A 27,227-nucleotide genomic window follows, 5' to 3' on the forward strand; every position below is an offset into this window, starting at 1 on the left:
AGCTCCGCCCCTCCCTCTAACGTCCGCTTCCGGTTGATCGGGGCGCAGGTCGAAGACAAGAAAGGCTCGAGCCCTAGAGATAGAAAAAGGGAAGAGCTGCGCGCGCAGCTTCGCTCTGTAAGCCTGCGGAGAGGCGATTTCTGAGGTAACCGAGGCCAGAAAAACGGGGGAGAGACCTGGAGGTAGGGAAGAGGGGGAGCTCGGCCCTTATTCTGAATTTCTACCTTGGGGAGGGGCGGCGGGGTGAGCAGAAAGGGAGAAATGCCCTCCACAAAGATGGCGCCAGCGGTTTCCTCCCAATGGCGGTCGAAGGCGAGCGGGAGCGCTCTCCCGTCGCAGGGGAAGTGACGCACCAGCCCGCGCGACGGCCCTTTCCGGTTCCTCCTTTTGCCCTTAGGCGCACGTGTGCGAAGCGGGGAAAGGAGTGAGGGGCCGCCGGGAAAGACGGAAAGAGGTTAGTCCGGGTTCCCAGATCCTGGGGAGGTTTATTTCAATTTATTGACTTTTAATTTATTTCGTATAAGCTTAAAGGGCGAAGGGAAAACCGGCTGGGCGGGAGGGGAGCCGGGATTGGGGCCGCCCCGCTTTGTCCTTGGCGCGGGGCCGCCTCGCCACATCCACCAGCCCCCCGACCCCTTCTTTTGCCTTGCTGCAAAGGGGCCACCGGGAGGAGGACCCAGAAACCTCTTTCCGGATTTCTGTGTAAAGCATCTCCAATGTCCGTTTCCGGGGCCTAATCCGGCCTGCCGGTCGGTTTAATCCGGCCCCTGTGGCACTCTATCTCCTGCGGTAAAATCCTTAAAAAAGCTCATCAACTTCAATCCTAAAAAAAGTTCAGCAACAGGCATAGGCAAACTTGGCCCTCCTGGTGTTTTTTGAGACTACAACTCCCATCATCCCTAGCTATCAGAACCGGTGATCAGGGATGATGGAAGTTGTAGTCTTAAAAACATCGAGCAGGCATACACAAACGTGGCCCTCCTGGTGTTTTTTGAGACTACAACTCCCATCATCCCTAGCTATCAGAACCAGTGGTCAAGGATGATTGGAGTTGTAGTCTCCCAAAAACACCTTGAGGGCCAAGTTTGCCTATGTCTGCTCAACAACTTCAATCCTAAAAAAAGTGCAACAACTTTGGGGTAAAATAATAATAATAAAAGCTCAGCAACCTCATTCCTAATAAAAAACGTCAACAACTTTGGTCCGCTCTCATGCATGTTCTCTTCATGCAATCTGGCCCTCTTTGAAAAAAGTTTGGGCACCCCTGGTGTAAAGGATCAGATGTGGCGCTGGGAGTTGGCAAGTGGGAGAGCAGCTGCCTGGCACCCCGTGGCCCCTGCAGAGGAGGGCAGCTTTTGAATCATGGAATCATAGAGTTGGAAGGGACTTTGAGGGTCATCTAGTCCAACCACCTGCCATCCAGGAAACTCCACTAAAGCATCCATGAGAGAAGACCATCCAACCTCTGCTTAAAAATCTCCAAGGAAGGAGAGTCCACCACCTCTCATGGGAGACTGTTCCACTGTCAAACAGCTCTTCACGTCAGAAAGTTCTTCAGTTTGTTTAGCCAAAATCTCCTTTCTAGTAACTTGAAGCTTCTGCCTTCTGGAAGAAGGTACAGGGTTATAAAGGCCAGGGCTAGCCGCCTGAGAAACAGTTTCTACCTAAATGCAATTCTGGTTCTAAACGCAGCATAAGGGGTCTCTATAGTAAGTGTATTTTAAAATGGGGTTTTAGAGTTTTAGGGGGTTTTGAATGTTTTATGTAGTTTTGTAGTAGTTTTATGTAGTTTTTCAGTTTCATTGTTCTGCATGGGACAATGACAATAAAGATATCGTATATCGTATTGAAGCAATCGGTTACAACAATCTATGCTGGGATGTTTTTGCCTCTGCACATGAGTCTGAGAATGTTCTGAACAGTTCCCATTGAGTTCATGAAACAGTGTACCTTGACCTGTTCTTAATGCATTGTTGACCACATCTACGGACTGCGATTGTTATGTTCTTTCAAGTCATGCAATATCAATCATTAGTAACCATGTGTTCCCTTTCCCAACCTTCATGATTAATGCCCTTATATTGTATTCATGTTAACCAATCAGCAATGAGCGCACCTGTGGCAATGTTGTAATATTCAATAAAAGAGTCTCCTCGGGACTTGCTCGAGAGATGCCTCTCACGTGACACTTGCTACTCGTCTGTCGTTATTTCAACCCAACAAATCTATATGGCTCCTGCCTCTCTTCTCCTCTCCACCAGGGACCTCGGTGCAGCCTCCAGCGCTAAAGTTGGGGTGGTGCAGGATAAAAGCTATTTATTTCATATTTTTTATTACATTTGACTAGTTGCTCTTATCTTGCCCATTGCAAACCAGTGACTTAAAAACAAACAGAAAGGCGTTAATTACCTTACAAACACAGTTCTGTTGTGCAATGAGGTTAATGTGCTTCTGCTTATATTATTTGCTTAATTCCACACATGCAACTTGATTATCTCTATCGCAGAACTGGGAATAAGGTATATTTCTTTGGCATAAACTTTTTTAAAGAAATAAACTTTTTAAAAGGGTTTCCTGTTAGTAACCTCAGCTATCTTTCTAAGCACCGTGGTAATCCTCTGTATAGATGTTTAAAAACTAAACTGTCTTCATCTTTCTCAGGCTTGGAGTGCACAATAATGGGAGACCAGAACAAGCTCCTGCGTGACACAGCAAATAAGAAAGATGTGTTTTGATCTTTATGCCTAAAGTGGGATGATCCGGAAGAGCGAGGTGAGAATTGATACAACCCAACACAAGATGGATTTGAATGAGGATCAAACAAGCCTACAAAGTGTCCCAAAGTTCAGAACATGCTCGTTTTAGGATCTGCTTCCAGTTTGTCCCATTTTTCTTTTGCTTGTTGTAGTGACCAAAGCCTAATAGTACACAGCTACTCCTCTTAGCGAGTCTGACTCTGCCCTCTGCAGCTGTGTCAAATTCATTGCCCGCCTTTTCTGTGGTGGGGAGTGGTCCAAACAGCTGCCACAGCAACAATCTGCCGTTCATGGGCTTCAGAACCCTTTGTGGGCTCTGGGGACAGTTTTTCTGCAGACAATGGTGCCAGACTCTCCTGCCCCTCTAACCCTTTAGTGTTTGCCTCCCCTGACAGCCCCCCCCCAAAAAAAAGCCCCTGAGTGGAGCCCTGTTACTGAAGAGATTTGGAACAGTCTGGATTTCTCATTAACTCATTCACACAAATGATTCTGGTGCAGTTGATTTGGAGCAGGCTCATACTCTAGGGATGCTTCTGGATTCATCTCTGGACTTGGGTTATCTCATTGGCTAAGACTGTCTTGTATCTGTTTTGGTTGGTAAGATAGCTAGGTCAGGTTTTGGGCCAGGAGAGCCTGACCACGGTAACCCATTTGCTTGTTACCTCCGGGTTGGACAGTTTCTATTTTTTAAAAAAATAATAATTCATTTTTCATTTTTGTTCATTACATACATCTCAAATTCTTAATGTTTACTATATATTCCTCGTTCCCTCCCCTCCAAGGCTTCCCCCAACTTGCGTTTCTGGTTTGTTTCTATTTTCACCCGCTTTGCTATCTCTCAACAGAAAAAGTTATTAATAACATAACATCAAACCTTAAAAACATAAAAATAAATACATCTTATTTCACTATCTTTCAAACATTTTCTGATGCTAATAATGTGGATGTTTATTTAAATCCTGCCATCAAGTCTATTGACTTTCTTTGTTTCTGCAAATATACTATGAATGGTTCCCAATCTTTTTCAAAGTCTCTGTTGTCTTTTTCTCTTAGTTCTTCTGTCATTTTTGCCAGTTCTGCATAGTTCATCAACTTCTCTTGCCATTGTTCTTTAGTTCAGGTTGGACAGTTTCATTGCGAGATGTAAACTGATTCAAACTGGATTTAAAGGAGGATCAAACTGGTTTACAAGGTTTCCCAAAGGGAGTTTATGAGTTGGTATCCTACAGGTACCATCTCATCAGAGGGCCTATCTCTTTGGCATAAACCTTTCTTTTAACTTTGTGATTAGTAACCTTATCTGCCTGAGCACTGACATCTCTTTATCTGCCTCTTAAAAATTTCCCTGTCTTCTTGTGCCCAGATTTCTCGTGTTTGGAATGCTGCCCTTTGGTTAACCTTCTCAAGGACCTTCATTTAGACACAAAGAATTCTAGAGTTGGAAGGGACCTTCATGATCATCCAGTCTAACCCCCTGCAGCACAGGAATATGCAGCTGTCCTATAACAGGGATCAAACCTGCAACCTTGGTATTATCAGCCCTACGCTCTAACCAAGTGAGCTATCCAGGATGACAATTTGATGGCAAATAGAGCAGAGCAGGAGGTGTGCTGGTGAGTAGAGCACTTGACTTCCAAGGTACTTCCTAGAGATGTGCAGGCCATGAAGAAAAAAAAAAGACAATGTCATCACCCCAATTTTGCTTCTTCCCACTAGGCCTTCCCTGGCTAAACACACAGCTGCCAGCACCATGGATATATACCAAATGCATGGTGATGCTTCTGCCTAAAGAGGAGTCTCTCCAGCAGTTGAGGTGAGAACCAGGTGAGAACAGGTACAGTCCAGCAGTTAAACTGGATTTTATAGGAGGCTCAAACTGTGGGACGCGGGTGGCGCTGTGGGTTAAACCACAGAGCCTAGGACTTGCCGATCAAAAGGTCGGCGGTTCAAATCCCCGCAACTGGGTGAGCTCCCGTTGCTCGGTCCCTGCTCCTGCCAACCTAGCAGTTCGAAAGCACGTCAAAGTGCAAGTAGATAAATAGGTACCGCTCCAGCGGGAAGGTGAGCGGCATTTCTGTGCGCTGCTCTGGTTCGCCAGAAGCGGCTTAGTCATGCTGGTCACATGACCCGGAAGCTGTACGCCGGCTCCCTTGGCCAATAAAGCAAGATGAGTGCCGCAACCCCAGAGTTGGCCATGACTGGACCTAATGGTCAGGGGTCCCTTTACCTTTTGCAAACTGATCTACATGGGGGATGTCATGCTTGTTTTAACGTCCCCTTCCAGTTTGTCCTGTTTTTGCTCTGCTCATTGGGGTAACCAGAGTTTTTTCGACCTACACAAATTCTCTTCTTCCTGGCTCAACCCATGAAGCTCTTTGCAGCTGTGTCAAATTCATTGCCCGCCTTTCCTGTGGCAGGGAGTGGTCCAAGCAGCTGCCACAGCAACAATCTGCCGTCCATGGGCTTCAGAACCCTTTGTGGGCTCTGGGGACAGTTTTTCTGCAGACACTGGTACCAGACTTTCCTGCCTCTCCGAATCTGAGGGCATGCACCCACCCACCCCCAGCTATAAATAATAATGTATTTATATGTATTTATATGTCACCCATCTGACTGGGTTGCCACAGCCTTTAAACACTGCAGATTTTATAAAAAGAATTTAAAATAAAATAAACACTTCAGATTTCGATTAGGAATTCCCCAAGGGACTGCTTTACTTTGCCTATCCCAGTCTTTTGAAACGGATGCGGAATGTACAGCATTAACATTTCTTTCTTTTTGTAATAGGTTCAGAAGATTTCATGTTTAGATTTGGAATTCCCAGTATTTCAAAGCTTCATGAAAGCACAGAACTGTTGAGTGAGTGAGCGATGCACGGCCTCTTATGAATATACCCTGCTGGCAAATAATCGTTTTCTTGTCAGACTACCTGCAAGGAAGAACAAAGTCAGAACACATCTGGCAGCTTTAATTGGATTTCAACAGTCAGACTGGGGAGTGTGGCTTGTTCATATTTCCTCAACACCATCTCATTACAGTGGTACCTCTGGTTACGAATGTTCAGGTTACGAACACTTTTAACCCGGAACTGAGTGTTCCTGCTTGTGAATTTATTTTGGCATGCGAACGAGGCCTCGGTAGGCCCAGCTGTGGCCCAGACCTAGGACCTGGCACCTACCGAGGCCTCTGCTACTGGCTTCTGGCCACGGGAGGTCTCAGGAGGCCTTGCTGCGGCCCAGAGCTAGGCCTCCGCTACTAGGCTCCGGCTGCAGGAGGCCCAGCAGGTTGCACCCCAGCCCCAAACATTAGGTAAGGAACACTACCTAAGAGTGAAATCCAGCGGTGAACCTAGTGAGCCTGGGCCAGAAAACATCAGCCCTTTACTGGCCCTTGCCCCGCCCCCCAAGCTGGTAGCAAGGTGGGTGGCACCTGGCCAGGTAAACCCACCCACCAGGTGGGAGGTGGGAGTTGAAAATTTTGCAAGGGATTTTGGGATTTGTTTATGTGAGTCTGCCTTGTGCCTTTGTCTCGGCCTTGCTCCTTCCCTTTGGGGGACTCCGCCTTCTTCCATTGTTTTGGGGGTTGTGTGGGACCCAGTTCAGCGTCTTACTGGTTGACTGGGGGACTTCAGACATGGATAAAAGCAGCAAAGGCAAGAGAACCGTGATAACGGTTGAGGTAAAGAAGCAAATCATTTCCAAGCATGAAAGTGGGGTCCGTGTAAGTGATCTGGCAATGCAGTTTGGTATGGCCAAATCGACAATTTGCAGCATGTTAAAAAACAAGGATGCCATTAAGGGGGCCAGCGTTGCGAAAGGTGTTAAAACACTCAAGCAACGAACACAGACAATGGAAGAAATGGAAAAATTGCTTTTAATATGGATAACCGAAAAGCAGTTGGCGGGCGACCGCATTACTGAGAGCATAATTTGCGAAAAAGCTTTACATTTGCACGCCCAGCTCGTCGCAAACACTCCTGGCGCAAGTGCTGAGATTGAGAGTTTCAAGGCGAGCAGAGGGTGGTTCGAGAAATTTAAGAAGAGAAGTGGGATCCACGGCAAACATGCTGAAGCCGCCAGCGCCAACAAATTAGGTGCTGACCAATTTGTTTTGGAATTTAAAGATTACGTTGTGTCGCTGGGCTTCGTTCCCCAGCAAGTTTTCAACTGTCATGAGACAGGCCTCTTTTGGAAGAGAATGCCAAGGAATACGTACATCACAAAGGACGAGAAAGCGTTGCCAGGACACAAGCCCATGAAAGACAGACTGACCCTTTTATTATGTGCAAATGCAAGTGGAGATTTCAAGTCGAAGCCTTTGCTAGTCTACCATTCTGAGAACCCCAGGATATTTAAGAAGAACAATGTCCTAAAAAGCAAGTTGCATGTGATGTGGAGGGCAAACAGCAAAGCTCGGGTAACCAGGCAATTTTTTATCGAGTGGGTTCATGAAGTATTTGGGCCGAGCGTGAAAAAATACCTCCAGGACAAAAATCTTCCAATGAAGTGCCTGCTTCTTATGGATGATGCTCTAAGTGACCCTCCAGGCTTGCAGGACGAGTTGATGGAAGAGTTTGCGTTCATCAGTGTAAAGTTTTTGCCTCCCAACACAGCTTCTCTCATCCAGCCCATGGACCAGCAGGTCATATCTAATTTTAAGAAGCTTTACACCAAAGCAGTCTTCCAAAGGTGCTTTGAGGTGACCTCAGACACAGAGCTAACCCTAAAAGAGTTCTGGAAGAATCATTTTAATATCCTCCATTGCTTACATATGATAGACAAAGCATGGAGGGATGTGACTCAGAAAACTCTGCAGGCAGCATGGAAGAAATTGTGGCCAGATGTTGTCCCAGAACATGCAACGGAGGCTGTTGAAGAGGATGTGCCTCTTGTTGAGGATATTGTGTTTCTGGGAAATTCCATGGGCTTGGAGATGAGTGGTGCTGATGTGGAGGAGTTAGTGGAGGAGCACGGCGCTGAGCTCACCGCCGAAGAACTTCAAAACATTCTGCTGGAGCAGCAAAAGGCGGCAGCTGAGGAAATGTCTTCGGAGGAGGAGGAGAGCAGAGAAAGTGTACCTACAGCAAAAATCAAAGAGATGTTTGCAAAATGGGCTGAAATGCAAGCTTTTGTTGAAAAATACCACCCTGATAAAGCTGCTGTAAGTCATGCCACAAACACTTTCAATGATTTCGCTATGTCTCACTTTAGACAAATCTTAAAACTTCGGCAAAAGTCTCAAGGGAAACTCTTTTGGTAAGGAAGAGATCTAGTGAGTTTGAACCAGGTAGCGGTGGTGTAGGTGGCAGTGGTGTAAAAAAAAAAGAGGAATGGCAGGAGAGGAATCGCCGATTGTGAATCTTGAAGAGGACCCCAACCCCCCTACCCAAGCAATGACTATCATGAGTGTAGGTAAGAAAAAAACCACGTTATCATTTTTTAAAAATCATCAGTACTGTTTTGTTGATTTTACAGTACAGGACATTTTTATTGCTTTCATTTGATGGGTCAGTGGTCTCATTAGATCAGGAGTCAGCAAAGTTTTTGTGGCTTGGGCCGGTTCACGGTCCTGTAGAAGCCGCGGTGGGCTGGAGTGCACGCACGCATGCACAAACGCTATTTCCAGTGTTCCTTCTGGCACGGAGGAGGCGTGCACAGCTTCCCATTGGCTGCAGGAGCTTCCTGCAGCCAATGGGAAGCCGGCCAGCATCGCGGAAGGCGGTCCCCACTCTGCTCTGTGCTGGTTTAGCACAGTGCACAGGAGTCTACCAAGCGGGCGGCGGGGGTCCATGGGCCGGTTAAATGACCCCCGCAGGTTGCCGACCCCTGCATTAGATAGTAAAACTCATGTTAACTTTTTGTTTTACGGTTTGTTTTGCATTGTCTGGAATGGATCAATCCATTTTCCATTACTTTCTGTGGGAAAGCACGCCTCGGGTTAAAAACGCTTCGGGTTAGGAACAGACTTCCAGAATGAATTAAGTTCGTAACCTGAGGTACCACCGTATTTCAAAATGGATATAGATATGACACAGAGAGAGGCATATCAATAAGCACACACACGTTTGAGGCTTACATTTGTTAATGCATTAAAGTTGATAATTTAAAAATAAAAAATATTTCAGATTTTTTGCTGGGTTTTCATATTTTATTGTTTATTAACGAGGGGTTCGTCAGAGTAGGCAGTGTGCTGCTTGATCCACCATTCGGCTGCGGTTGCAGACTTTTCCAAACACCCGAAAGAGGAGTTCCATCCACAGACGGGGCTTTGTGTCAGCTGTTTTTGCCACTGCTCCCTTCCCCATGTCTCATGAAAATCTGCTTTGGGAGGTTGGAGCAGCACAGAGGGCAGAAGCAGTGAAAGGGGGGGAAGCATCGCTTTCTGTAAGTGGAAGCATCTGCTAAAACATGGTGCCTTCAGGCAACAAAAGGAGCGCCCCTTCCATCAATGGAAGCTACGTTGGGACAAAAGTAATAGAAACATTTGGATCACTTGTGAAGTTCATTGGCTGATAATGTTAGAGGCAGTTTTTCTTCTGGTGGCCGACGACAGGACTACGAGACCAGTGTCAAAATTCAAACAAAGGTTTTATTACAGCTATACAAAAACCAACAAACACAAAGCATGTGGGTGTTTTCTCTCTGCAGGCAAAATTCAAACTGCGACTTCTTTTCTTTTATACACATCATCAGCTGTGTCTAATCAGCCTAGAAAACCACACCCAGAACTCACAGAAAAGGTTCTTAAACTTGCAATCATCTTTTCTGTTTCTTTGCAGAATGACTCCTAACAGATAACTGCTGCATATAGCACACCTTACAGAATAACGTATTGAGGTATGCATAAGAATAAAAAATGTCCCTAACAGCAAAACAGGAACCTGATTCAAAAGGCAAATTGTGTCTTTGGAACAGCAGCTGCCCCATAATGAGATCTAAGTGTTTCTGCAGACAGTGGCTAGACTTTGCCCGTCTTTGCAGTGTGGTGAATTGACTGCAGCACTGAAGTGGTGTCAGGGCACAAAGCTGGGCAGTGTGTATGGAGCTCCTGGGCTGCACGGGCAGGAAAAAAACCCTTCTCTCTTTCTCGGTGACGTTCAAATTTGCTCCAAGAATTTATGAGCAGGGCAAGGCGTGAACTTCTTTGCAAAATACTTGCCAAGTGCATCAATGTTGAAGGTGCAGTGCAGTCCAAACGAACCAAGGCTAAGCACAGTGAACCGGTCTAGGTTCAAAATGTGATGCAGAGGCAAACTCTGCAAAAGTCCAACAGTCAATGTTGCAGGGAGTTCAGGGAAGGGTGCTAGACTCAGGAGCCAAAAATCTGTTTCCAGCATTTGTAAGGCTCAAGAAGTAGATCCTATCTGCTTCCTAGATCACAGCTGCTGGTAATAAAGGGAGTTTCGGGGCTTCCTTAAGCGGAGACCCCTTTCACAAAAGTCACACATTGACTATGGGTCCATAGATGCATGTCATGTCTTGCTTCAGCCTGGACCCAGACCATTTGGCATTCTGAAGATGGGTTGCTCCACAGCTGGCGGGTTTCTTCAGCAGGTCTCTCTAGGCCAGCCTCTTAAGAAGATCCTCGACCTTGGCTCCAGAGGATCCTGCCAACAACTTAAGGGCCTAGACCTATGGAGTGTTTGATTCATCCTCCAAGGGGTCTGTGTTGGTTCTCAGCCTTGTGCGGCAATCTTCTCCAGCTCACCAGAAAAGGATGCTGTAGTGTCACCTAACTGTGCTCTGTGGCTGGCTATCAGATTCTTTTCAACAGCACTTTCCATAGTTATTTGAGCAATAGTCAACATGGTTATGTGTTTGTGGGTGCTAGACATCCTAAATTCTTGGGTCTAGTAAGTGTTAGAAGTTAATCAAGCCAAACCTTAAAATATAAGCCAGGCCACTCTCCTGACCAGGAAATCGCCTGGGGTGATGGGCCATTAGGAGGACAAAAGGAATGTGATGAGCCCTCAGATTAGAGTGAGTTAGAAGAACCAAAGCCAGGGTTTGTGACCTGGAGGGAAAAGGTTGCACTCTGGTAGATGCGGCTAGCTGGAGAAAGGCTCAGAGATCTGGCTGATGCCTGTCTGAATTAGCTTGGCATGTTAATGCTGTGAGCTCCTCCAACATAGGCTCAAGTCATATATATGTGTAAGTAAACCCCCTATAATAAAGGCACTGTAGTATCTACTGTCTCTCCCTCATTTCCAAAATAAAACACGAACCCCAGGTAAGTGCCTAGAACCACTGGAATCTTGCAGTGCTCTGAAAGGGGGGTGGCATGCAACAATATTCTGTCAAGTTAAGTTGAAAAGCTGCATATTCACATCCTATTTTGTCATTCCTGTAACCATTTTTTTTTTTTGCCTTGCCTTGCAGATCCCTCTTCCCCAAGTTTCATTTATGTATAATGTGCTGTTGAGCTCCCTGTAACATCACGCTTACAAATTGTCACAAACAGAAATGCTTCAATAGCTTTCCACTAACAGCTCTTTTTAAGTTTGCAAACTGATTTCAGCTGCTTCTTGTGTGTTGGTTACAACCTTCTCATCCACTGCAGCAAATAAAGGCCTGGTGTTTTCATTCACTCCCATAATGTTTGTTAGGGATTCCTCTTGCGATGCTGTTTTCTCAGGAAAAGACATAGGAGCAAGAAAGCAGCTATGACCTTATTTACAATAAATCCAATCCAGAAAGCAGAACTGGAGAATAGATGTCCTTCACCTGTTAAGAAAGAACGGCAGATCAGCTCTTGTTTGTTATTCACAATTATAGGTTTCTTTTCCAGGAAACATTTAAAAAAAACCCCTCCCTCCCAGCACCAACACCGTTTGGGATGCAAAAACTGAAATAAAATAATATTCATTGGAACCCTACAAAAAGTACTTTGGAGAAAGTACTTTATTCTGGGATTGTGGGGCTATCAAAAGGGTGGTGATTAATTGCACGTTTATTCAAAATCCAGTGAAAACTACTGTATTTTTTTGCTCTATAAGACACACTTTTCCCCTCCTAAAAAGTAAGGGGAAATGTGTGTGTGTCTTATGGAGCGGGAGGCTCTGCTCAGCACTGCCTTTAAAGAGCCGCGTGGAACGTGTGTGCGGGTCTTGGGGGCTTTTCCCCGAGGAGGGAAAATGGAAATGGAAGCTATTTATCTGCCCCTTTCCCCTCCTCTCTTCTTTGCTCAGTCATTCCATTTCCCACTCTTTGAATCTTCCTTTCAAAACAACCATGCCTGTTTTGAGAAGATTTAGGAACCGGAGTGCAATCATTTGATCTCTTTGCTGTTCCTCCATACTCCAAGCACTTCTCATTTGCACAGCCCTGGTTTCTCTCCCTGACTATTACCATTCTTGATTGATAACAGTAAAATGCTCAAATTTTAGTTTATGTGACCGCTGCCAATACTGACTTCCCAGTGATAATGAAAACATTGTAATGGAATGTCTATCCTTTCCCCATTCTCTTCATTATATACCGTGGCTCGCTTTAAAGCAGCAAAGCGGCAGGAGCCATCCGCTTTGTTGTTTTAAACAGTTTAGTACAACATTTGAGTCAGAATCCCTCCCCCTTGTTTTCCTGCTCTAAAAACTAGGTGTGTCTTATGATCAGGTGTGTCTTATGGGGCGAAAAATACGGTAGATTGCCATGTTGGCACTTTGCGATAAATAAGTGGGCTTGGGTTGCAGTTTGGGCACTCGGTCTCTAAAAGGTTCGCCATCACTGCCCTAGATAATCCCACTGTCCTCCAGGGGATGATCCTGACCAATTGGGGAAGCGTGACAGTCTTTAATTCACTTTAAAGTGCACACCTAAAGATATGGCCTGTGCTCATATCCTTCCTGCAAAATCATGACGGTCTGGAGGCCCCCAATCAGGTCCACCCTGGTACGGCTGGCTGGTGGCAGGGAGAGCTGATACATTTATTTGAATCCCAATTCCAAGCAAAACCAAAAGGGGAAGAGGAGGAAAAGTCTGCAGTGTTGCAGCTATAGGACAATAAGGTCAGAAAAGCAGTATGCGGGCAGACAAGGGCATCTTCTGCGTGGAGGCGAGCTGCTGGTTCTTGCAGGCACAAGAGGCCGCGGTTGTGTTGCTCTTCACAGTTTTGAAAGTTGGCATGAAGTGTTAGGAACTGGCAGGCTTTCTTATCTGATTTCTCCCTTGATGGTTCTACTTACATGTGTTATTCTTAATTGCCGTGCTAGCACAGGGGTCGCCAGCGTGATCTCTGTGGGAGCCAGTGTGCCCACCAGTAGAATCATAGAATTGCAGAGTTGGAAGGGAGTCCCAAGGTCAATCTAGTCCAGCCCCCTGCAATGCAGGAATCTCAGCTAAAGCATCCCTGACAGATGGCCACCCAACCTCTGCTTAGAAACCTCCAAGGAAGGAGAGTCCACCACCTCCCAAGGGAGACTGTTACACTTTCAAGCAGCTCTTACTGTCAGAAAGTTCTTCCTGATTTCAGTCAGAATCTCCTTTCTTGTAACTTGAAGCCATTGGTTTGAGTCCTACCCTCCGGAGCAAGAGAGAACAAGCTTGCGCTCTCTTCCATGTGACCGCCCTTGTGTCAGGTGTGCGTGCAGGAGCCAGGCCCTGTGACCAATAGGAGTCTGCAGGACTGGGGCCTTCCTAAGTTTGTTCTGAAGAGGCAAGGTGAGGCCGATTGGTAACTCACAGCACCTGGTGGCAAGAGCCGGGGATGGTTATAAGGTCAGCATTTCCCTTCAGCTTTTTGCCACAGCAACACCTTTCCTGCCTTGCTGCGTTTGGCTTCTTGCTTCCTGATCCTCTGACCCTTGACTTCTTGACTCCTTGCTTCCTGATCCTTGGGCCCTTGGCTTCGTGACTCCTGGCTCTCTGACCCTCGGACTCTTGGCTTCCTGACCCCTGGCTTCTGGACCCCCGTTCCTGCTCCCACCCCGCCATCTTGCCCTGGTCCTGACGTCCCCTGCTGGGACTTCGATCACCCGTGAACCGACCGTGACAGAATCTCCTTTCTAGTAACTTGAAGCCATTGGCTTCGGAGCAAGAGAGAACAAGCTTACTCCATCTTTCATGTGACAGCCCTTGAGATCTTTGAAGGTGGCTATCACATCTCCTCTCAGTCTCCTCTTTTCCAGGCTAAACATTCCCAGCTCCCTCAACCGTTCCTCATAAGGCTTGTTTTCCAGACCCTTGGTCATTTTGGTTGCCCTCCTCTGCATACCTTCCAGCTTGTCAACATCTTTAAATTGTGGTGCCCAGAATTGGACACAGTACAGTGGAACCTCGGGTTACGTGCTGTCGTCCTTACAAACGCGTCGGGTAATGAGCTCCACTAACCCAGAAGTAGGTCTCCTGGTAACGAACTTTGCCCTGGGATGCAAGCAAAAGTCACGCACCAGCGGCACGACAGCAACGGGAGGCCCCGTTTGTGAAAGCTTGCCTCAGGTTAAGAACGGTTTGGGGTTAAGAACGGGCCTCCAGAATGAATTAAGTTCATAATCGGATGTACCACTGTATTCCAGGTGTGGTCTGATCAAGGCCGAATAGAGTAGTACTGCAACTTTCCTGATATGCAGATGACACAACCTTGATGGCAGAAAGTAAGGAGGAATTAAAGAACCTTTTAATGAGGGTGAAAGAGGAGAGCACAAAATATGGTCTGAAGCTCAACATAAAAAAAACCCAAGATCACGGCCACTGGTCCCATCACCTCCTGGCAAATAGAAGGGGAAGAAATGGAGGCAGTGAGAGATTTTACTTTCTTGGGCTCCATGATCACTGCAGATGGTGACAGCAGCCACGAAATTAAAAGACCCCTGCTTCTTGGGAGAAATGCAATGACAAGCCTAGACAGCATCTTAAAAAGCAGAGACATCACCTTGCCGACAAAGGTCCGTATAGTTAAAGCTATGGTTTTCCCAGTAGTGATGTATGGAAGTGAGAGCTGGACCATAAAGAAGGCTGATCGCCGAAGAATTGATGCTTTTGAATTCTGGTGCTGGAGGAGACTCTTGAGAGTCCCATGGACTGCAAGAAGATCAAACCTCTCCATTCTTAAGGAAATCAGCCCTGAGTGCTCACTGGAAGGACAGATCCTGAAGCTGAGGCTCCAATACTTTGGCCACTTCATGAGAAGAGAAGACTCCCTGGAAAAGACCCTGATGCTGGGAAAGATGGAGGGCACAAGGAGAAGGGGACGACGGAGGACGAGATGGTTGGACAGTGTTCTTGAAGCTACTAACATGAGTTTGACCAAACTGCTGGAGGCAGTGGAAGACAGGAGTGCCTGGCATGCTCTGGTCCAGGGCATCACGAAGAGTCGGACACGACTAAACAACTAAACAACAACAACAGCAACTTTCCTTGGTCTGGACACTATACTTCTATTGATGCAGCCCAGAACAGCAGCAACTCTCATGGCACCTGCGAAAGTCCTCAGTAAATATCCACAATGCACGAAAGATGGTTTGCTGAAACCTTTCCATCTCCCTCTCCTTCAGATATAAGACGGGAGAAGGGCTGAAGCGCTGGCCATGTGCTTGGAGAGACTTCGTGTGCTGCTGCAGGTGGTTGCCGTTCGCCAATGGGATTGCACAGAGCTCTCCGTCAACACTCGGCGGAAATTGGGATTGTGCCAAAAAAGTTGCCTATGGAGACGGTTGCCTTGGCGACATGTTACTTTGCTGGAAAGTGTTGGTGTTGGCAACAGAAGACACTTTCCATGAACCCTTGCGTTCATCATGAGTCACTTGCATTGGGCAACCTTCAAGGAGTTTCCACAGAGAAGGAGCCACCACACACTTTGCTTTCAGAAGGTCACAAGTTCGGCAGCGGTGACTGGTGCCCTTTTGGATTGGTGGCGTGGAAGGCAGGGGTACCAGGGCCAATGATGGACAGAGCCAACTCATTCTCTTCCCCTCTGAGTTCAACCAACGAGCAATGCTGAGCTTAAGAAGGAGGAAGCTGAGAGACAAGGCCAAACCCTGCATTGGTTGTAAGGAAAAAGGTAAACAGATGGTGGCTGGCTGAGCTCAGATTCAGGGGTGGTCTGAAAGTGCCGCATTCTTCCCAATAGACCAGCCTCCACTGGCTCAGTTCAAGCATAAGAGCATCTCTAGTAGCCAGCTTAAAGCCAAAACCTGGAAAGTCCCCACAAGTCAGATGTCACAGGCCAGTCAGTAATCACCCAGTTCAAAGTTGGAGTTGACTTTTTACCTGCTAAAACAGGACCTCCATAGACCTGGCTGAGTGTCAGAGCAGTGTATTCCAAGTGGCCTTTCTCCTTTAAAATTAGTTGCTGAGACTGAAAGTCTCTGCTTCCCTACAGTTGTCTAAGTTCTCTCCAGGGCTTTTTCTAAGCAATCAGAGACTGCGCCAGCATGCATTGAACCACCCTTTTCATGCCTCTTCCGGTTCTGGGGAACAAGTGAGAAGGGGAGCTTGTCACAGCAGAAGGAAGAGACACTCTTGCTTCTTCAACAGCCAGACTCATCTCTGTCTCTTGGCTTCAATTCCCTTCTGCTTCAGCTTCTGCCTCTGATTCTGGCCTCCTCTCCACCACAGACACCTGGCTTGAGAGCAGTACATGTGAAAAGGATCTAGGAGTCTTGGTTGACCACAAACTTGACATGAGCCAACAGTGTGACGTGGCAGCTAAAAAAGCCAATGCAATTCTGGGCTGCATCAATAGGAGTATAGCATCTAGATCAAGGGAAGTAATAGTGCCACTGTATTCTGCTCTGGTCAGACCTCACCTGGAGTACTGTGTCCAGTTCTGGGCACCACAGTTCAAGAAGGACACTGACAAACTGGAACGTGTCCAGAGGAGGGCAACCAAAATGGTCAAAGGCCTGGAAACGATGCCTTATGAGGAACGGCTAAGGGAGCTGGGCATGTTTAGCCTGGAGAAGAGGAGGTTAAGGGGTGATATGATAGCCATGTTCAAATATATAAAAGGATGTCACATAGAGGAGGGAGAAAGGTTGTTTTCTGCTGCTCCAGAGAAGCGGACACGGAGCAATGGATCCAAACTACAAGAAAGAAGATTCCACCTAAACATTAGGAAGAACTTCCTGACAGTAAGAGCTGTTCAACAGTGGAATTTGCTGCCAAGGAGTGTGGTGGAGTCTCCTACTTTGGAGGTCTTTAAGCAGAGGCTTGACAACCATATGTCAGGAGTGCTCTGATGGTGTTTCCTGCTTGGCAGGGGGTTGGACTCGATGGCCCTTGTGGTCTCTTCCAACTCTAGGATTCTATGACTCTCCCAGCTCACTAAGCCCTGTTACCTCTTCAGCTTCTGACACTTGCCCTTCTCTGTCTTCTCCCTTTGACATTGTCCCACCACCAATACTTGGACTCTGAGTCTTCTTCCCTTGTTGGTTCCCCAGCTGATTCCTCCCACCATTCCTCTGTGCCCAACCAGCCCATGACATCAGAAAGACAAAGTAGCTTCATTCCAAAGCAATCTGCAATTTGGGGGAAGGCCCCAAGCCACACTGGAAGAGTACATGTGTTGCATTAAGATGGTGCCAGGTTGTATATATGGGGTTTTAAATGGTTTTAATTTTGGTTCCCCTGTTTTGTTTTTGTTGGGTTGGGGTTGGTTAAATGTCAGTTGGGGTTGGTGGTTATTTTAATTTGGGTATAACTGTAAACATTATTATTATTATCATTAGCCCCAAGATGTGGTGAGGACCACTGGCTTAGATGATTTTAAAAGGGGAGAAGACAAATTGAGGGAAGTGGAGATAGCTACGTGGGTCCTCCATGTTTAGGGAAGCTTTTAATGTTTGATGTATTACGGTATTTTGTTGAAAGCCACCCAGAGTGGCTGGGGAAGCCCAGCCAGATGGGTGGGTTATAAATAATAAATTATGATGATGATGATGTCAAGAGGAAGCACGCCACAGAATACCAGCAGCTAGGAAGCATCAACAGGAGAGGACTATTGGCCACCTTGCTCTGCCAGTATGTGTCTCAATAGCATCTGTTCTGCACTGTGGGGGGAAGGGAATGGGACTAAATCGGCCTTTGCCAACGTGGTGCCCTCGAGATGTTTTGGACTACAACTCCCATCAGCCCTGGCCAGCACAGTTTGGCTGCCTGTGGCTGATGGGAGTTGCACTCCAGAGCACCTTCCTTGAAGGTGAAGGATGAAGGAGATGAACATTTGATACAATACAAGCAGGGCTCTTCTTACTAATGTCCTTATTTCTGGCTAGTGGGAAGTCCAGTAGCAGGACTGGGAAGCCATGGAGATCCTCAGCATCACTAGGCAATGCTCAGCAAGCTATTGGTTTGATTCGGTAGAAAGCAGCCTTCACATATATCCAGATACTTCTGGGGGAAATGGGGTTCAGGCTTACCTGTGCTGCTTAAGACTTTTAGCACCGCAGATTTGCTAATGGGGGGCTGGGAGTTGTGCACAACCCGGCAAGTGAACACAGAAGAGCTGTTCCGCTTAGTTGCTGTCACTTCCAGGGAACTCCGAAGGGAGAAGGTCCCATCCTGATTCAGGATTTCGAAAACTGGCGCCTCCAGCGGGGTTTCCTCCCGGTCCTTCAGCCAGTTAAAAATGATGTATCTGGGATAAAAGCCTTCCACGTAGCAGGTGACTGTCACAGTGTCATTCACCTGGACAGGTGAGGGAGGGTCCATTTTCAGCCACACTTTGGGCGGAACTGAGCAGACAAAGCCAATTGTTAAAATGTGGACTTTTTGTGCTCTGAGCTTTTAAGGAAAGATCAAAATTAATTAATTAATTAATTCATAGGACTTATATCCTACTCTTCAGCCAGAAAGACTCCCAAAGCGATGTTCATATATTTTTTTTTTAAAATGCAGTAACTAGCAATGACTTCAATCTGAAATGTTACAACACAAATGGAAAAAGGGAAGGGAAGAAGAAATCAACCAAAGTTGCGTCACCAGGGTCTCCTTTTGACTGACAGGGTGCTGACGGGGATGGAAACAGACAGCTTATAGTCCTAAAAATAAGCCTTGCTGGTCCCTTGAGAAATAGCCTGGTGACCCCACCTTTCCTAAGGTATCCTCCTGGGGGAGAATTACAGAATCGGTCCCTTCCAAACTACAATTCTATGATTTTATGTATTCACTGTGGGTTAAACCACAGAGCCTAGGACTTGCAGATCAGAAGGTCGGCGGTTCGAATCCCCACGATGGGGTGAGCTCCTGTTGCTTGGTTCCTGCTCTTGCCAACCTAGCAGTTCGAAAGCATGTCAAAGTGCAAGTAGATAAATAGGTACCATTCCAGCGAGAAGGTAAGCGGCATTTCCATGCGCTGCTCTGGTTCGCCAGAAGCAGCTTAGTCATGCTGGCCACATGACCTGGAAGCTGTACGCCGGCTCCCTCAGCCAATAAAGCAAGATGAGCACCACAACCCCAGAGTTGGCCACAACTGGACCTAATGGTCAGGGGTCCCTTTACCTTTATATGTGTAAATAAAGACCCAACAGTCCCAGCTGATCTTCATTCAAAGGAAATGAAATTCTGGAAAAACACAGGAAGGCAGCCCTGAAGGCTCTCACTGCTAGGAGATAATGTTCTTCCCCACCAATGTAAGACAATTTGTCAGTCACTTACCAACCACAGAAACCACACTGCCTTTCCCCTTGCGCTTCATTCCAAAGATTTCCTTCGTACAGTAATAGGTCCCAGCATCCTGGAGTTCTATGTTGGGGATGAGGATGGAGAAGTCTGTTTGCGAGTCAGGATGGAGTCTTCTCACCCGGGAATCGGTTCCTGTGTCAAGAGCTTGGGACTCCTTGTACCATTTCATGGTAGGGTGGACAATTGCCCGGGTCAGTTGGCAGTGCAGGGTGACGCTCTCTCCAACGGTTGTGTATAGAAATTTGGGCTCCTGCTTGACCTTCACAAGGGTGGCATCTGAAAGAACATCATAGAGTTCTGGTTCCTCTCCAGATTCTGCTTCTACCACCCCTGTTTGATTGAAAACATTTTAATCACTCTGGAGCCAGCCTTTGACCTCCAGTTCAAAACCATGGAAGAACAACCCCCAACCCCACTTTTTTTGGGAGAAGAAAAGGAATAAACCCTGCACAAATCTGGAGTGAAGTCTCTAAGGTGGTTGATGGCTCCTTGTCCACCTCATTCCAGCAACTCCTGCAGCCAAGCTGGAGCCAAACGCCTTGTCATCTGCCACCGGGATTAAATTTACGGCATGCAATGCCTTAAGAGGGAATATTATGAAAATGGTATACAGGTGGTACATAACCCCAGTCAAGCTTGCAAAAATCTATCATTTGCCCGATAATAAATGCTGGAAATGTAAAGAAACTGAAGGTACATTCTTTCACTTTTGGTGGACGTGCCCAAAGATTAAGGCTTTCTGGGAAATGATCTATAATGAAATGAAAAAGGTATTTAAATATACCTTCCTGAAGAAACCAGAGGCCTTCCTCCTGGGCATAGTTGACCAATCGGTGTTAAAGGAGGATAGAACTTTCTTTATGTATGCTACAGCAGCAGCAAGAATTCTCATCGCAAAGCACTGGAAGACACAAGATTTACCCACTCTGGAAGAATGGCATATGCAATTAATGGACTATATGGAAATGGCGGAAATGACTGGCAGAATCCGAGACCAGGGAGAAGAGTCGGTGGAAGAAGATTGGAGGAAATTTAAAACTTATTTACAGAAACATTGTAAAATTTTTGAATGTTGATGGCATTGAAATGAATTGAAGGGGTTCTAGCAATAAGGTAAAATGTAAGATGGGATTGATAATAGATAAACAAAATTGATTATGAATTTGCTGAACCAACTTTAAAAAAGGGATACAAAAAAGGGAGGCGTGAGGAAGTCAGGAAAATAAGTTAACTAAAGAGGAGTTAAGAAAAAAGAGGGAGTTTTGTTTTTTCTTTATGTGTTTTTCATTTTCTTCTTTTTTGTATTTAATGTTTGTATTTTTGTATTTTGACTTTGTATTTTTCTGTATCTCTATTTTTTCTTTTTTCTGTTTTTGTACTCTTTTTGAACTTCTTTATTGAGAAAACTTAATAAAATATTAATGTTAAAAAAACACACAAGAGGGTCTTGTCATCTGGGGAGCAAAGGACCTCTATACACACTGCCCAGGCTTGCACCCCGGGGAGGTTACTTGGGTGCTGCTAATGCTACAGAAATAACTGTGGGGATACATCCATAGCAATCACCAGAGGACAAATGACCGCTGGGAGGAGCGCAGAGAAGAAACGTCCTGGTGCATCTGCGTCGGCGCAACCGGACGCCTTCATCTGCCCCAGCTGCAACAAAACATGTCTCTCCCCTATTGGTCTCTATGGGCACAGGAGGTGGTGCAAACTTCCAACAGTTTGGCTTCGCCCTTAAAGGCACACTCCTCCACTGTCTCCCGAGACAGGCAGATGCCAATGGTATTGCTCCCTAACCGGTCACTAGCAACTAATGTATTGAAAGAATTACTTGTTGATGGCCACCAACTTTGCAGGCTTTTAAAGAGGGTTAAACAATTTCTTGCAGGATAAGACTACCAGTGGCTACTAGCCCTGATATTCTTCCTCTACTCTTGGAGGCAGCATGTGTCTGAATACTAGTTGCTGGAATCTGCAGGAGGGGGGAAGGTCTTGTGTTCAAATCCTGTTTGCAGGCTCTTTTCCCCTAAGTAGCTGGCCGGCTGCTGTGAGAACAGGATGCTGGACTAGATGGGTCACTGGTCTGATCCAGCAGGCTGTTTAATAATAATAATAATAATAATAATAATAATAATAATAATAATAATAAAATTTATTATTTATACCCAGCCCATCTGGCTGAGTTTTCCCAGCCACTCTGGGTGGCTCCCAATCAAGTGTTAAAAACAATACAGCATCAAACATTAAAAACTTCCCTAAACAGGGCTGCCTTCAGTTGTCTTTTAAAAGTAAAATAGTTGTTTATTGCCTTGACATCTGATGGGAGGGCATTCCACAGGGCAGGCTCCACCACTGAGAAGGCCCTCTGCCTGGTTCCCTGTAACCTCACTTCTTGCAGGGAGGGAACTGCCAGAAGGCCCTTGGCACTGGATCTCAGTGTCTGGGCTGAACGATGGGGGTGGAGACGCTCCTTCAGGTATACAGGACCGAGGCCATTTAGGGCTTTAAAGCTCAGCACCAACACTTTGAATTGTGCTCGGAAACGTACTGGGAGCCAATGCAGATCTCTCAGGACCAGTGTTATGTGGTCCAAGTGGCCACTCCCAGTCACCAGTCTAGCTGCCGCATTCTGGATTAGTTGTAGTTTACGGGTCACCTTCAAAGGTAGTCCCACATAGAGCGCATTGCAGTAGTCCAAGCGGGAGATAACCAGAGCATGCACCACTCTTGCAAGACAGTCTGCAGGCAGATAGGGTCTCATCCTGTGTACCAGATGGAGCTGATAAACAGCTGCCCTGGACACAGAATGGACCTTCACCTCCATGGACAGCTGTGCGTCCAAAATGACTCTCAGGCTGCGCACCTGGTCCTTCAGGGGCACAGTTACCCCATTCAGGACCAGGGAGTCCCCCACACCCATCCGCCCCCTGTCCCCCCAAAACAGTACTTCTGTCTTGTTAGGATTCAACCTCAATGCACTTATGTGTTAACGTAGTCAACAAGACCAGTAGCCCTTGAGAAATTGCTCCTTCTAGCATCTACCCCTATGGAGGCCCTAATTTCCACCCTCTGAGTCTCAGGTCCTAATCTTCTGGAGACCCGGTGGCAACCCTATCAATAAACTATTGAACCCAACTCTGGAAGGATCAGAAATGGACCACAATGAAGAGACCTGAAAGGTCCTCTTCATCTGGGTTTCTACTGCACGCAAGCAGCGTGAAGCCACAAATCACTTCCCTCCCTAGAGAGCGTGTTTCACCGGGATTCACTAAGCTCAGAAAGCAGATCCTAGTCGATTTAAAGGCATTTACGAGTTTGTTTGTTCCAGACTCACCAAGGGTTTGCAGGAAGAGGTGGAGCTGTAGGAAGAGACGGATCAGCCACAGCAAAGAGTTGAAAGCAGCCATCAAAGTGGCAGGAAAACCCACATTCCCGTCTGTGTTGTGTCTTGGGAACTCTTGTTTCAGTTGCAGAAGAAAGGCTTTTCTTTTCTTTTGGCTGTGACATTTCCTTCTGCAATTAATACAAGCCAGTTTCACTTCCCCAAATTTGGAAAGCCTATTTTGCTTTCAGGCTCCCCTGCACAGAATGATACCCACACACCCACATACTAGGGGCTGCAATGCCTGCTTGCCTCACTTGCCAACTCCACTGTTTGACTGTAAACAACAAAAACGACAAACATGAAGTCATTTACAACAAAAATAAAAGTCTCAATAATAATTAATTTACCCCCTTGCCCGTCCTCACACTTGACCAACCCTTCTCCATTTGCACTTCACCCACCTCCTCGCCTATCTCCCCAAAGTTTGCCCCAAGCCCCTCCCCTCTTACCTAAAGCCCCTCCCCTCTCTCACTCCATCCCACCTATTTTAAAAGGGAGGAGGGGCTTCACCCAGCTAAATGCTGGGCAAAGTGCCTTTCCCCTCCGTTCATCCTCACTGCAGACATCATCATCATCATTTTTTATTTGTACCCCACCCATCTGGCTGGGTTTCCCCAGCCACTCTGGGCAGCTTCCAACAAAAGATTAAAAATACATTAAAATGTCAGACATTAAAAACTTCCCTAAACAGGGCTGCCATCAGTTGTCTTCTAAACGTCAGATAGTTGTTTATCTCTTTGATATCTGATGGGAGGGTGTTCCACAGGGAGGGAACCGCCCGAAGGCCCTCGGAGCTAGACCTCAGTGTCCGGGTAGAACGATGGGGGTGGAGACGCTCCTTCAGGTATAATGGACCAAGGCCGTTTCGGACTTTAAAGGTCAGCACCAGCACTTTGAATTGTGCTCGGAAACGTACTGGGAGCCAATGTCGGTCTTTCAAGACTGGTGTTATGTGGTCTCAGTGCCCCCTCCCAGTCACCAGTCTAGCTGCCACATTCTGGATTAGTTGCAGTTTCTGGGTCACCTTCAAAGGTAGCCCCACACAAAGCGCATTGCAGTAGTCCAAGCAGGAGATAACCAGAGCATGCACCACTCTGGCGAGACAGTCCGCAGGCAGGGAGGGTCTCACCCTGCGTACCAGATGGAGCTGGTAAACAGCTGCCCTGGACACAGATTTGACCTGTGCCTCCATGGACAGCTGTGAGTCCAGAATGACTCCCAGGCTGCGCACCTGGTCCTTCAGGGGCACAGTTACCCCATTCAGGACCAGGGAGTCCCCCACAACTGCCCGCCCCCTGTCCCCCAAAAACAGTACTTCTCTCTTGTCAGGATTCAACCACAATCCTGGCAATGCCCCTGGGCGCAGGGCATGCACACCTCCCCAGGCGCCCAATCGGCTTGCTCCACCGCTGCGTTGATTCACAGTTTCTCTCTCCGTTTCCCTTGGTTTCTCATTTTTCTAATCTTAAATTCAGTCCACCAAATTCCTTCGTCCACTAGCAGATTTATTTCTCTTTTTTTAAGTACAGTGGTACCTCAGGTTACAGACGCTTCAGGTTTCAGATTCCGCTAACCCAGAAATAGTACCTTGGGTTAAGAACTTTGCTTCAGGATAGAACAGAAATCGTGCTCCAGCGGTGCGGCGGCAGCAGGAGGCCCCATTAGCTAAAGTGGTGCTTCAGGTTAAGAACAGTTTCAGGTTAAGAACGGAACTCTGGAATGAATTAAGTACTTAACTCGAGGTACCACTGTAATCCATTTTATTCTGTCATTTTCCACCAACATTATATTTTTATAATTATATTTTCATAACTGTTGTTTTTTTTTACTTGTAAAGTGCTTAGAAGCCATTCTGGAAAGCAAGCAGTATTTAAATTAAATACTACCTCTACCACTACTACTAATAATAATGCATTTTGAAGCCTATTGACTCCTAATATATACATTTTTTAATACAATGTTATTGTACAAATAATTATCCTCCCCTCCCTTTTGGGTGGGATAATATTTATGAAATTTTTAAAGCTATATATTTTAGTTGTGTTGTTTCCTAATGTTGTATCTTGCTGTTTTGACATATTCTATATGATTTGCATTTTGCATTTATTTTGTTTACAGATATTTATTTGTCTTATATGCTAATGTATGTTGTTCTTGTTTCGTTATGTTGCTTAAAATGTGCCCTTTTATTTTTTTTTAACTTCTTTTTATTCATTTTCTATTACCAAACAACAACAAAAAAAGGAACAATAACAAACACAAACCAAAAACAAAAGAAAACATCAGCCAAATCAGAAACACCTTAACCAACCAAAAAACAAACATTACAATAAATAACAGTTGACTTCCCTCCATCTCGGTCTTGGGTTATGTGAATGTTAAATCTAAAATGTGCCCTTTTAAATATTAGTGTTATTAGCAGTCGCATTGAATGTGGAATGTGTGTTTTTGTTGAGATGTTGAGAGTTCTGCTGGAATGTAAAGCAGGATGCAAGTTGGTTAGATCAATAAATAAACATTATGGCAAAAGCTCTTAAGGACACACCTGAAATGGGCTCATAACATAGTAGTAAAGGAACCACCAGCTAGAGTTGTCATATTTTTAAAAGTACAAACCAGGACACCCCAAATGTTGTTGAGCTTTCTTTAGAAAGACCCCAAGATCTCCAGATTACTGTATTTTTCGCTCTATAAGATGCACCAGACCACAAGACGCACCTAGTTTTTGGAGGAGGAAAACAAGAAAAAAAATATTCTGAATCTCAGAAGCCAGAACAGCAAGAGGGATCGCTGTGCAGTGAAAGCAGCAATCCCTCTTGCTGTTCAGGCTTCTGGGATAGCTGCGCAGCCTGCATTCGCTCCATAAGACGCACACACATTTCCCCTTACTTTTTAGGAGGGAAAAAGCGAGTCTTATAGAGCAAAAAATACGGTACATTTTGCGTTGCTGCTTCGTCAAAGCTGAGTTTTAAAATGAGCAATTTGTTGTGTCCGGCTGCTAAAAATAACATGACCAGCGGTCTCTGCTGTGCCTCTTTCCAGAAGGGTATTATCTGATGTGAATCATGCACAGTTGCTTAAGAAGCAGTTATTTAACCAGGAGAACTTCCCCAAATGGGGTTTATTGTTCAATGGAAGCTGCAACGCAGAAAGCAATTGCCCAGATTTAGAAAGTTGCATAGGCCCACTGAACGTTGAGTGTTGTTTCGCTACAGCGTGAGTCTGTTTCACACAGGTTACATGATGATTTCCTTTGGGGTGTGTTCTCATGCACTATTGCTGTAATATATTGAACTGTTATATCAACAGATTGCATTGATGGCCTTTTATACCAGCGTTTCCCAAACCTCTTCAGGCCAACACCCCTTTGGTTCCATAAGCTCAAGCCCAGTGCCCTCTACCCTGTAGACAACATTATTCAGAAGAGTGGTTTGCACAACCTGGATAGCACAGTTGGTCAGAGAATGGTGCTGATAACGCTAAGGTCACAGGTTCAATCCCCGTATGGGGCAGCTGCATATTCCTCCACTGCAGAGGGTTAGACTAGATGATCCTCAGGGTCCCTTCCAACTCTACAATTCTTTTATTCTATGACCCACTAAAGAAGATAATGGAGTTTTCTTGGCAGGGATACTGGAAATTACAAAATTAAAAGACGCCTGCTTCTTGGGAGAAAAGCAATGACAAACCTACGCAGGATCTTAAAAAGCAGAGACATCACCTTGCCAACAAAGGTCCGTATAGGTCAAGTTATGGTTTTCCTAGTGATGTATGGAAGTGAGAGCTGGACCATAAAGAAGGCTGATCACCGAAGAATGGATGCTTTTGAGTTCTGGTGCTGGAGGAGACTCTTGAGAGTCCCATGGACTGCAAGAAGATCAAACCTCTCCATTCTGAAGGAAATCAGCCCTGAGTGCTCACTGGAAGGACAGATCCTGAAGCTGAGGCTCCAGGACTTTGACCACCTCATGAGAAGAGAAGACTCCCTGGAAAAGACCCTGATGTTGGGAAAGATGGAGGGCACAAGGAGAAGGGGACGACGGAGGACGAGATGGTTGGACAGTGTTCTTGAAGCTACCAGCATGAGTTTGACCAAACTGCGGGAGGCAGTGGAAGACAGGAGTGCCTGGCGTGCTCTGGTCCAGGGGGTCACGAAGAGGCGGACACAACTAAATGACTAAACAACAACAAAAGAAGATATTAACACAATTAAATTCAAAACAGCAACTTTTTGTTCAAAATCCAATTAAAACTATTTAGTTGCATTAATTCAACAATGTGGATGAACTTGATCCAGGGCTTCCAGCTATTACCAGTAACTGGAGATCTTGTGATTTCCACAAGTACAGTGGAATCTCGGTTGTCAAATGTAATCCGTTCTGGAAGACCGTTCGACTTCCGTAATGTTCGACAACCAAGGCTCAATGGGCGGTTGGCAAAGCCCATTGAGAAAATAGAGAAATTGGC

General features: G+C 46.0%; 2 protein-coding genes across 7 annotated transcripts; one reads left to right on the plus strand and one right to left on the minus strand.

Moving 5' to 3' along the window:
• LOC308588081 (tigger transposable element-derived protein 1-like) lies at positions 1–8,886 on the plus strand. 5 transcript variants are annotated; one of them, XM_081196320.1, is made up of 5 exons: positions 1–145; positions 2,662–2,772; positions 4,120–4,369; positions 4,473–4,580; positions 5,544–8,886. In XM_081196320.1, exon 5 carries the CDS (start codon positions 6,390–6,392, stop codon positions 8,013–8,015), a length of 1,626 nt encoding a protein of 541 aa, XP_081052446.1. In that variant the 5' UTR covers positions 1–145; positions 2,662–2,772; positions 4,120–4,369; positions 4,473–4,580; positions 5,544–6,389; the 3' UTR covers positions 8,016–8,886. The 5 variants fall into 5 exon arrangements, with proteins under 5 accessions (XP_081052446.1, XP_081052443.1, XP_081052444.1 ...); XM_081196317.1 differs by lacking the exon at positions 1–145 and adding an exon at positions 322–454; XM_081196318.1 differs by lacking the exon at positions 1–145 and adding an exon at positions 322–454 and having other exon boundaries at positions 5,553–8,886.
• A 440-nt stretch (positions 8,887–9,326) lies between these two features.
• Positions 9,327–22,968, minus strand: LOC308588238 (immunoglobulin kappa light chain-like). 2 transcript variants are annotated; one of them, XM_081196668.1, is made up of 4 exons: positions 22,710–22,968; positions 19,346–19,702; positions 18,109–18,423; positions 9,327–11,479 (listed from the first exon to the last, which is right to left on the minus strand). In XM_081196668.1, exons 1-4 carry the CDS (start codon positions 22,780–22,782, stop codon positions 11,358–11,360), a joined length of 867 nt encoding a protein of 288 aa, XP_081052794.1. In that variant the 5' UTR covers positions 22,783–22,968; the 3' UTR covers positions 9,327–11,357. The 2 variants fall into 2 exon arrangements, with proteins under 2 accessions (XP_081052794.1, XP_081052795.1); XM_081196669.1 differs by having other exon boundaries at positions 19,346–19,648; positions 22,710–22,967.
• Between the last annotated feature and the right edge of the window lie 4,259 nt (positions 22,969–27,227).

The sequence above is a fragment of the Podarcis bocagei genome (assembly GCF_964188305.1).
Source record: "Podarcis bocagei genome assembly, chromosome: 5".
NCBI lineage: Eukaryota > Metazoa > Chordata > Lepidosauria > Squamata > Lacertidae > Podarcis > Podarcis bocagei.

Coding starts and splice junctions, on each gene's coding strand:
- LOC308588081 (XM_081196320.1), top strand. CDS start 6,390: ATGGATAAAAGCAGCAAAGGCAAGAGAACCGTGATAACGGTTGAGGTA.
- LOC308588238 (XM_081196668.1), bottom strand. CDS start 22,782: ATGGCTGCTTTCAACTCTTTGCTGTGGCTGATCCGTCTCTTCCTACAG. Junction 18,424..19,345: donor CAGTGTGGTTTCTGTGGTTG/GTAAGTGACTGA, acceptor TTGTCTGCTCAG/TTCCGCCCAAAGTGTGGCTG. Junction 11,480..18,108: donor AAAAGTCTTAAGCAGCACAG/GTAAGCCTGAAC, acceptor CTTTCTTAACAG/GTGAAGGACATCTATTCTCC.